The sequence below is a fragment of the Haplochromis burtoni genome, unplaced genomic scaffold, assembly GCF_018398535.1.
Source record: "Haplochromis burtoni strain Fernald_Lab_line unplaced genomic scaffold, NCSU_Asbu1 Contig_38, whole genome shotgun sequence".
NCBI classification, from domain to species: domain Eukaryota; kingdom Metazoa; phylum Chordata; class Actinopteri; order Cichliformes; family Cichlidae; genus Haplochromis; species Haplochromis burtoni.
The window spans coordinates 657,237-668,119 of NW_024582399.1; the positions used below are offsets into that span (position 1 = coordinate 657,237).

Sequence of the window (10,883 nt, forward strand, 5' to 3'; positions counted from 1 at the left end):
ACACACACACACACACACACACACACACACATACCGTCTGTATTCTCACACAAATACAAGTGAAGCAACAGTATAGATCTGGATTTGAGCGCGGGATTAGGGGTAGAAATGCACAGACTAAATGTGAGTAATGCCACTGAACTTGCCTTTCAAGCTCCGGGAGCACATTCCTTTGCATGTTACCCTGAGAAACAGAGAGGCACAAATGACTACTCTGTGACATCAAAAAATGTTCAAAATGTTCAAAAGATGAGGTGCCACGCGTCCTTCCAGGATACACTACCTCCCCCCAAAATGATCACGCATTTAGCCCGGAATTACTGTGAGTGTTTACGCGCGACAGCCCAGGAAAACACCTCTCATATCCACTTGCACGCTCCCCCGGGTTTAGGGTATCTTTATCTGTGGCGTCATGGATTCTGGGGTATCCTCAGTAAAGACAGGAAAAAAGTCGGCTTAGTGGGCGACCAGAAAGTGTGTGGTGCATCCACTGCTTTCAACTCGTGCAGTCAACTTTCCCGACATCAAGGAATGTGGGTGACATATTCCCGTCTCTTATGACAGAGAGCATGCAACAAGAAACCCCCCTCCCAGCAGCCCGCTTCGTTTCCAAACACCCACGGACTCGGACAGCTTACCTGCTCCACGCAGCACGTCGACAGCACGCGGACGCTGAATGTGGATCCTCGCTCAGTATCTTCAAACCGCGCTCCAAAGCCTCACATAGCAACACAAATAAAAAAAAAGCCCTGCGCAGATCCAGGTCCTCTCTCAGAGCAACCCTCACTGTCGTCCTCCTCGGTCACCATGGGAAAGCGCGCCATCTTGCGGCCGATCGGATTGCGCGGAGCAACAGGTGTATGGAGGGAGGGACAGGTGAGGACGCTGCGTTCAGAAGCCCTCGGAAAAATATGGAGATTATTTCAAACTCAGCTTCAGTGGTTAAAGCGATCTTTAAACAGGACTCGCTTTTTGTGACACGATTAGTTAACCCAATGGTTCATTTAAAAAAAATTAAAAATAAAATAATGCAAAAACGAAACAAAACAAAACAAAGAAATCATATGGTTTTCAAGCGTCAGGCATGGCCAAGGTTATTATAGTTAAATAAAACTAAACACTAAAACTAAATGTGAACAAATCTTTTCAGTTAACTAAAATAAAGATAAAAACTAGACTTTTGAAAAACAAATAAAACTAATAAAATTATTTAGTGAACTTGAAAAACTAACTATAAAAAAATATAGAGGACACATCAGTTAGTTTGGCTAAAAAAATAAAAAAATAAAATCTTGTAACACCTGTACTGATTCTCATTCTGATTCTGATTCATACAATAAAAGTAAATACTAAAATTGAGACTGAAAATAACAGAAACTAAACTACAATTCAACACTTTCAAGCAATAAAAACTAATCTGAAATGCCCATATCGGATTAGAAATTAAGTGCCAAATTGTACTTCAACTGAAACATATTACAGCATATTATTGCTGTTATTACAGGTGGGTTATTATTAGTTGTGTGATGATGGTTGTATTGTATATGCTGGTGTTTACATTAGTTTTTGATAATATAAAAATGTAATAAGGAAGAAAAGTACGGAAGCGTAGAGCTGCCACCCAGGCAAAAGAAAAATACAAGTGTATCACGTTTAACGTGAAAAGTTTATTGTTCTAACAAGATACTTTTCCTGTTTGTACAATATACTTTTCACGTTTGAACAACATAATATCACGTTATTGTTGATATTATGTTGTTCAAACGTGAAAAGTATATTGTACAAACATGATAGCATATTGTACAAACAGGAAAAGTATCTTGTTAGAACAATAAACTTTTCACGTTATAAAAACTTTCACGCTTGCCTGGGTGGCAGCTCTACGCTTCCGTAGAGGGGAAAAGGCTTGTAGCAAAGGCGATATAGTTTTTCACTGTATTGACGTCATTCATTCATTGCTCTGGTCAGTAGATGGTGGTATTTTCCCAGGCATCGCGTCCGGCGTGAGACTTCATTTTGCGGTGCCTTCAAAATAAAAGCACATGATTTTGTCTACTTCATGGAGCGATACGTGAATGAAGTACATGAGAAATGAATGGGAACTATTAACGTCAAAAATATGTATTTGTATATTATACACGAAAATACATTCTACTGTGGCATTGAAATAAAAACACACATGACTTTTGCTATAACGTATATTGTTTTCGTAAATACGTACCTGGGTACAACTTTGAAAAAATGTTTTCTACATAAATATATACAAATTAAGTATCCCAGTTTACAAAAAAAGAGATATTATTTTTAAATTAATAAATAGCCTGGCATTATATTGTAAATTTCTCAAACAGTATTAAATTGTCCTCAAAGAGGATTTTACTTTGAATTCGCACCGGATGTTGCATCTTATCCTGGCCCGCTTCACACAGGAGACCGCTGATGGTGGACGGAGAAGCTATCCGTAATCTTTTTCAAAGGGCTTGAACGTGTGAGGATGCTGGTGAAGTTTGTACAAACTAGCAAACAGCCTGGAGTCTTTTACGAGTCCGTTTTAGTCAGGTGAGCGGTCACTGAACTTAATTATGTTTTTTGTATGTTTGTTTGTTTGTTAGCATCTCTTCCAAATCCATTTAAATTAGCCTGAAGCATGATTGCGTCCACATAAACACCACAAGTGGCTCTCTGGACAGCTGTGAGCGTGGGTAGGCCAGACTGAGCGTGCACCATGAGCAAACTTATCGCTTACTGACGTATTTTTTAAAATGTAGACGTAATTACTGATTTGGGATGGACCTAACCCTTTATGTTCTTTCCTCTGTACCTTCCACAGTTTTCTTTGTTCGTTTTGCTCACTGTCTGTTTTATTTTTCTGTCTTTCAGACTCGAGAAATGACATAAGAAGTCTGTTTGTACAGGCAGGTAGTGGTGCCACATAAATCTGCTTTCTCCAGGCTTTAGCTTTGTTGACAAAACAAAAACACACCCAGGCTACTTAGAAAGTTGAAGTAGGAGGAAAAGGAGGAGGAGGTAGAGGAAATCAGTCTCTCCTCATGGCCAGCGGGCGTTTTCCAGGCAAGAGTGCAGATGTGGCCATCAACAACTGGACTGCTCCATCTCAGGGCAGACCGCTGTGTGTCAACGGGACACCATGGATCCTTTACCTGCTTGAGGAATGTGTGGACAACATCTGGGAGTACTGCAGTGTTGTGATAGGACTCATATCCATGTTCTGTTTTTTGTTGTCCACGATACCGTGAGTAATTACTTTGGTTATTGTCGGCTTATCGTGCAACCAGCTCAGCCAGTCAGAAATGTTAACGTCTTATATTTGTCTTTAATCTGACTTGCTGGGTCTTTCCAGGCAGGTCTATGAGGCCTATCGGAATGGAAAAGTGGAGGAGGCCATGTCTTTTGGGTTTCTCGTCTTCCTCCTCAGTGGAGACCTGACCAGCTTCGCTGGATGCTATCTCACTAGCCAGCTGCCCATTCAGGTGAACACAGACAACTCAGCCTGGCTGGTTGAGGTCTGCTGGCTGTGCAGTGTGAATCTCTATCAAGATTTTGAAGGGATAGTCATTATCCTGATACTGATTTTTTTTCCATTTTACTTGACATTTCTCTCTCTTGATTTGTCCCACTCTCAGGTTGTCACAGTGGTGTTTTACATCTTCACTGACTTGATTCTCGTCTCCCAGTTTCTCTACTATAAGATCAAAAACAGCTCCAGCAGAAGTGAGTCCTGACACCGTCTCTGCTCTTAGGTTAAACCTCTGGCAAAGCATGATGCCTGGTTTAAATACAGCACTGTGCAAAAGTCTTATAACATAAAGAAGTGATGGGTAACGCAAGACTTTTGTGCACTTGTTATGTAGCATTTTCCATCACAACCATCTCAGGGGTTTATAGAGAATGGTCCAAAAAACAGAAAGTATCCAGTGAGCAGCAGATGAATGGATAAAAGAGATTGTTTCGAGTACATAAGAAGACAAATAAAATAACCACATTACAAACAACACATGCAGAAGAGCATCTCTGAATGCACAGCACATTTCACCTTGACGCACATGTGCTGCAGCAGCAGAAGACCACACCGAGTACAGAGCTAAGAACAGGAAACCGAGGACACAGTTTACATAGGCTCAATAAAACTGGACAATCGCATCGTGGTCATGCAGCAGACAAATCTTCAGCAACTGTGTGATCCTATAGTGTCTAACAATGTGTAAGAATTCAGGCAGTGCTAATGGAAAAATGGGGTGAATGTCTAATCACCTCCACCAAGGAGGTTGTGTTTTTGGTAATGTTTCCGTGTGTCTTATTTATAGCTCCAAAAGTTTTGAATGAGTTGTGATAAAACCTTGCAGGGGTGTAGAGTAGGGTTTAATATTATACAATAGTTATTCAAGTTATTTATATCCAGTTATCATCCTACTCCTACATAATGTTTGTGTAGTCAGTGTAAACATCTGTCGTGCTGCCCTTATCTGATTTGCACTGCTCTGCAAACTTCATTGGGTAGTAATCTTAATTATACTGTTGCCTAAGCAAGACTGAACCTACAGGTACTGTTTTTGTTGTTGCTGGATACGTTTGTTACTGAGTTTGTGTGTGTTTGTCGTTTAGAAAATCCCGCGCTGAAGTGGGTGTGCTTCATGTGGTGTGGCGCTGGGACATTAGCACTCCTGGCTTTACCCAAGCTCATTATAGACAACGGTTCACATTTAAACACTCAGGTAGGACGCAAACACCTTTCCACTTGAGATTACCCACTCTTCCGTAGGTGCAGCATGAACTCTTTTCTCTTTATTTCACTGTTATCTTACCCAGAGTCCAGCCAGCTCCAAGTCAGTGGAAATCACTGGTTATGTATGTGGATATTTGGCATCTGTTTTCTACCTCTGCTCCCGTTTTCCACAAATCCATAAAAATGTAAGTAACTTTTTTTTTTGACTCACTTTATTCTCAGAAACATGGTTTGTGTGTTTGGATTGGAGGTTTGTGGAAAGCTCAAATTATTATGTATGAGTTGGTCATAAATGGGGATGGAGAAGATGGTGAAGTATGGATATTTGTGAATACTACATGTGTGTCAAAATGAAAGCCAGGCGTTGAAGACAATGGCGCTGTTGTGCTGAAGAAACACATTGGCTCGATTGCAGCGATTAATCGCCAGAGGGGATTGTCTCAGTAGCGTGCTAGTGCCAGAGAGACTTCTGGGCACAAAACATGGACTCCCATGATGTTGTAAATCATTTAGGTCGCTTTTGCCCCTGTGGAAATGTAAACATGTTAGAGCACGTCCAAAATGTCATTCCAAGTCTACAAAACAATTAAAACTGTTGCTGTTTAGGATTCCCTTCAGAGTTTCTCTCACATACGCTCACTTGTTGCCTGACATTGTGGGGGAATAATCAGCAGGATATTCATACTCTGCTGCTAAACACTTCTTCAGGGACGGACTGAATTTAGCAGCGACAGCAGAGTGTAAAACTCCATTTTATCTTTCAAGGTAGAAATGTGTCTTTGGTTTCTTAATATCGGATGGATACTGCCTTTCCTCATCCTTTCAGTGATAGATGCGATGAACAAAGCCAGCCTGTTTATGTGAAGCACACATGCTTCCTGCTGTTTGTTAGTAGGATGAATTCGCTGTTGGCTGTTATCTCTTTTGGGGATTTGTTGATACCAATAAAGCAATTCAATAAATCTAGTCTTATCCTTTAATCTTGTTGAGGTTCTCTGTGTCTGTTTGTTTGGAGTGCAAGTCCACTGAATTGAGATTAATGTAAGTGAAACAACATGTACTTAACTCTTTTTTTCATTGACAGTGACTCTGGGTTTTTGTGTGTGGGGGGGCTTCATGAAACCAGGAGTTGTTGTCACAGGTGGTGCTATAAAGAGGCCAGGAAAAATCCAGCTCCACCAAATTAGCACTACATTACACTTGTTGTTTAGTTGTTTAAATTCCTTTTTTCTTCTTTTGTGGTGAGGTATCCCAGCAGACATCGAGGCAAAGTTTAAACCTTCACATAAGACATCGTTACAGGGAAAGTTGCCATTTTTATCCGGCTGTAGCTGTGGGAGACCAATCAGACAAATGTTTCTGGCCATCCCTGCTAACAATAAGAGTCGCTATAAGCCCAGTGTAAGACTGCTGTGGTGCTTCTTGTTTGTCTGTTAATTATCTGTTAACTATTCTAGTTCCAGCGGCAGTCTACAGAGGGCACCTCCTACCTGCTGTTCGCCCTGGCCATGATGGGTAATGGGACGTATGGGCTGAGCGTCATAGTTGTCCTTCCGGCATTGAAGGGCTCCAAACAGAACTTCATCGTCAAACATCTGGCCTGGCTCATCGGCAGCCTGGGAGTCCTCATACTCGACTGTTTTGTATCCTTCAAATAATAATAATAATAAGCCCAGCTGTACAAACTTAATGCAATATCTGACCCGATAAATCATAATAGGGTAATATTGCTTGTAATGTTTTTGCATGTGCAGTAAATTTAAAGCATTCAGCATGCTGATTTTGTCCCAACTTGTGTACAACCCCATTTAGAAAACAGCTATCTGAAATGTAAATACAATAAATGCAGTGATTTGCAAATTTGACAGAAGAACATGTCAAATGTTTAAATGGTTTATTATTTACAGGAAAAAATAAGCTCAATGTAGATTTTAATGTCCATGTTTACCACTGTGTACCGTCCCACTTCAGCACCTGGACTCTTCTACTGTGAAACTGCTGTTGTGATGGCAGCAGCATGTGGTTTAGCATTTGCTGAAATCTGCTAGGAGTTCCCTGAAAAAGACGTTGGTCCCTCTACTCCATGTTTTCCCAAACAAATTTGAAATCTTCTGACCACAGAACTGTTTTCCACTTTGCTTTAAATGAGCCTTGGCTCAGAGAAGACGGTGTTCATATAAGTCTTCTTCTTTGCATGACAGAGCTACAATCTTTATTCATGAATATCATGGTGAACTGTGGTCAGACAGTGATTTGTGCAAGTGTTCCTGAGCCCATGCAGTGATTTCCATCACAGAATCATGTTTTTAATGCAGTGCTGCCTGAGGGCCCAAAGATCAAAAGCATCCAGTGTTGATTTTCAGCCTTGTCTCTTGCACACAGAGATTTCTCCAGATTCTCCGAATCTTTTGATGATGATACTTAGACGATAAGATATTCCAAGTCTTCACTATTTTACACTGAGTAACATTATTCTAAAATTCTCTCATAATTTAAAGACAGATTTTAGTAGGTTGGTAGGTTTTCAGTGACTTCAGCTTTAAGGTCAAGGTCAGAGGTAGGAAAATCATGTGAGTGCGATAACTTGAGAACAAGGCGACGTAGGATTTTAACATTCATACCATAGGTGCGTCTGCTAAGAGGCTGAGGGGTAGCACTGGCTGCTGCCAGTCTTTTCATTTCTGAGAAACACCAGTCTCTTAGATGTTATTTTTATACCCAGTCACGTTGCTATTCAACAGGTTTTCATCCCAATGTGTAACATACCAACGACTGTGACAAATCGTTACTATGTTACGCGTTCGGATGCGTGAGAGCAGGTTGGAATGAACCTACACGTGTGGAGGCATGACAGCGGGCTGACATGAATCTATACATGTGTTAAGGTTAGGAATAGAAAGCTGCTAAGTCATTGCTTCCAAATGACCTCAAATTTACTTAACATGTTAAATTTTCTCAGTTTCAACATTTGCTATGTTTTCCACGTTGTGTTGTGAATAAAATATGGGTTTATTAGATTTGCAAATGATTGCTTTCTGATTTTATTTCAATTTTACACAGCATCCCAACCTTTTTGATATTGCAGTTGTAAAATGTCTGAACTTACAGTGTCCGTACAACCCTTGACCGAATCAGGTAACTGCCCAGTTCATCATGTACAGGAAGAACATTTCTGCCAAAAGCAGTGCGCTACGCCATATCCCAGAGGTGGAACCTCTTCTGAGTGAGGAAGAGGAGCTGACAGTGTTGTAGGACACGGATCAAACACCAGCAGCGATTGGACTATCAGTCTTTGTTTGGAGCTCTCAGGGGTTGCTGAACATGAGTCTCACTTTCTTTGCACACAAGAGGACAATCTCCTGTTTAGTGTGTTAATAAAGAAAGAAAGAGGAGGTAGCAGTTTCCTTAACACTGGAGATTAACTACCAGTTTAGAAGCTCTTCCATAGTTTCTCTTTAGTCTGGCTTGCCTGCATGACTTGGGTCATTTTTGCACTTGGACCTCTTGATTTTGTTTATGGATGGAAAAACTATATTTAAAAGCAATCAGTGAGCTTCCATGTTTAAAATAGGGCTCTTAAAACCAATTAGTCATTTCTAAAATGAAACCTTTGCCAGTATCTGCGGAACCTGATGTATTAACATATTTTTTAAGATAGTAGGTATCACCACTAAAAGCCAACGAAAGCAAATTTTCCAAATACTCCCCTAGTAAGCACAGAAGTGTGGAATTACATTGGTCTTATCTCACTTTGTGGCCCTGTAGCTAACCCTTTACAGCCATACGAGACAACGCTGGGATAAAAAGAACCAACTCTGATGTTTTAATGTGAATCTGATAGTGTTATATAATGTGAAAAGGATTTTTCGTGTTTAATGTTTAAGGACTAGTGGATTTCTTTGCTTTGCGTTCTCTTTGATGTCCACCAGGAGAAACAGTGTGTACCCTTTAAAACTGTTAATAGTCTTAATATAAATGCATTGCATAAACACATCACTGTTTTTAAGCTAATGTGAATCAGATTGTTAAAGTAGATAATAACTTAAGAAACTGTATTTCTTAAAAACAGCAGTTGAACTGTTTGTCCTTCCAAGTCCCTGATTATGACCTCCCTGCAGATGTCCTCTCTTAAGTTTCCGTGTGCTGGCATTGTCTTTTTAAAAATGTTATAACGTTTATTAAAAAAGAAAGAAGACGCGTTCAATGACGTTATCTAAAAATAGGAGCATTATAAAATTAGTCTACGTGTCTAATCTGTCATCAGGTTTGTGGGAGAGAGTATGCTCTTGTCAAGCCAAATTTATTTGCATTATTTCGTAGCGTGTCCTTATTAGCTTCTTTACAGTTGTTCCCAGAACTAATGCTAATTGAATAGATGACAACAGAGGAGAGAAAGGGGAAAAAATGGTGTACTAATAGATGAGTAGTTTCATCTTATGATTATATTTTTTGTAAGTATTGATTTAGACTAATGCTAATAATAATAGTCTTAATAATATTAGTTAATTCATAGTAAATTAGTTACTAGTGAATTATATTCTTTCTTCTGACAGATGGTTTTCTCATACAACATGTATGTGGCATAGTCACTTTTAACCTGATCATCTGTTTAACTTCAGTTCTGCAGATTTCTCTACCTCAGGCAAGTGTGGGCGTCTTTTTGTGTTAAAAAACAAACAAACCATTAGTCATTAGTCCCAGTACTAGCTCGAGAAAATTCATTTGCAAATATGCAATAATAACTTCTTCACTAATAATTCAGTACTTCTAGTGATTTATTGTATTTTCAAAATGTTCCTGTTTCTCTGATTGTTTTTGTATTGAATATATTATTAGGACCTTTTGCTGCTACAGACTGTGGAGCATATATATAATTTGTTGAGATGGGTTTATTTTATTTCCTTTTTTAATCTTCCATTGTGTTGCCTTTTAATAAATGTGTATTATGCCAAGTTTAAATAACTCCATTGTATCTTTCTAAAATATACTATGTACTGTTTTGATTGAAAGAAATCAAGAATTTGGTCTCAAATTTCACGTCAAAGTTTGAAGGTTCTGTCTTTGAGTCACAGAAATGTACAAGTTTACAATGTCTTCTCAATCATGTCCGTAGTTTGCTGAACAAAACTGTGCACCTCCACAGTGGATTTTAAATCCAAAACTCGAGATGCGATTGAAATGCAGGCTTTCAGCTCTACTTCAAGGGGTTTTATCAAAATTTTGCATTAACTGTTTATGAATTACAGCCAATTTTATGCACAGTCCTCCATTTTCACTGACTCAAGCAGACTTTGCTAGAAAACATCCAAAATAGCCTGAAGTAGCAGTTCTGGGAGAAAAAGACTAAAAAAATATTTGGACAGAATAACAACATAAATTTATACCAGAATTATGGAAAGAGGCAAGTATGGAGGAAAAATTGGCTCATAGTGGAGGCAGTTTTATGGCATAGCTTTGTATAGCTGCCATTGGAAGCTGGGCACTAGTGTCTAAGGGTGACGTAAAGTAGCAGGCTGAATTGTGAAGTGTACAGGCTATACTCATACAAAATGCCACAGAATCGATCAGACAGCTACAGTAACCACGAGCGCTCAAACTCCATGCACGACTTCTGAAAACAATGCTGCAAAAGCACATATAACACAAACAGAAGGACATGCAGCAAAAGGTCATAACAGACCCCTAGAAGCGACAAGCCAACAGTCTAATACCAAACATGTACAGTATTGTATGGCTCAATTAAAACACATTACTCTTCCAGCTTGCCTCAGCTGTTATAGCAGAAACACTTCCCTTGTATTTTATTGAACTTCCGTTGTGTTCTGTATTTCTGCAGTATTCCCATATTAAATGTTGGTGTTTTTGTAAGTCGGGCCTCTCAGGACCACCGCATACGGTGCAAATAATACTGACGCAAAGCATCCAAGAGTTTCTCAATGCAGCGAAATTGGATATTTTTCAATGGCCGAGCCAATCACCTGATCCCAACCCAACAGAGCAGGCTTCTCAATTATTAAATACAAAACTGAAGGCAGAGAGACCCAGAAACGAGCAGCAACTGAGTGAAGGTCTGGCAGAGCAACTCCAGGAAAGAAACAGCGTTTGGTGATGTTCTGTTTTATAGACTCACAGTTAACTT

At 39.6% G+C, this 10,883-nt stretch overlaps 2 protein-coding genes across 3 annotated transcripts in view; one reads left to right on the top strand and one right to left on the bottom strand.

Moving 5' to 3' along the window:
* veph1 (ventricular zone expressed PH domain-containing 1) overlaps positions 1-786 on the bottom strand; it is an 87,263-nt gene extending 86,477 nt beyond the window's left edge. The window contains exon 1 of the mRNA XM_005920119.3: positions 639-786. The gene's annotated coding sequence lies outside the window, so the exon portion shown is untranslated. The remainder of the gene's footprint in view (positions 1-638) is intronic.
* Positions 787-2,400: 1,614 nt separating this feature from the next.
* slc66a1l (solute carrier family 66 member 1 like) lies at positions 2,401-9,703 on the top strand. Of its 2 annotated transcripts, XM_005920120.3 has the most exons (8): positions 2,401-2,559; positions 2,881-3,253; positions 3,362-3,491; positions 3,645-3,732; positions 4,624-4,733; positions 4,828-4,929; positions 6,202-6,387; positions 7,880-9,703. In XM_005920120.3, exons 2-8 carry the CDS (start codon positions 3,051-3,053, stop codon positions 7,994-7,996), a joined length of 936 nt encoding a protein of 311 aa, XP_005920182.1. In that variant the 5' UTR covers positions 2,401-2,559; positions 2,881-3,050; the 3' UTR covers positions 7,997-9,703. The 2 variants fall into 2 exon arrangements, with proteins under 2 accessions (XP_005920182.1, XP_042075725.1); XM_042219791.1 differs by lacking the exon at positions 2,401-2,559 and having other exon boundaries at positions 3,048-3,253; positions 3,366-3,491.
* Positions 9,704-10,883: the final 1,180 nt, after the last annotated feature.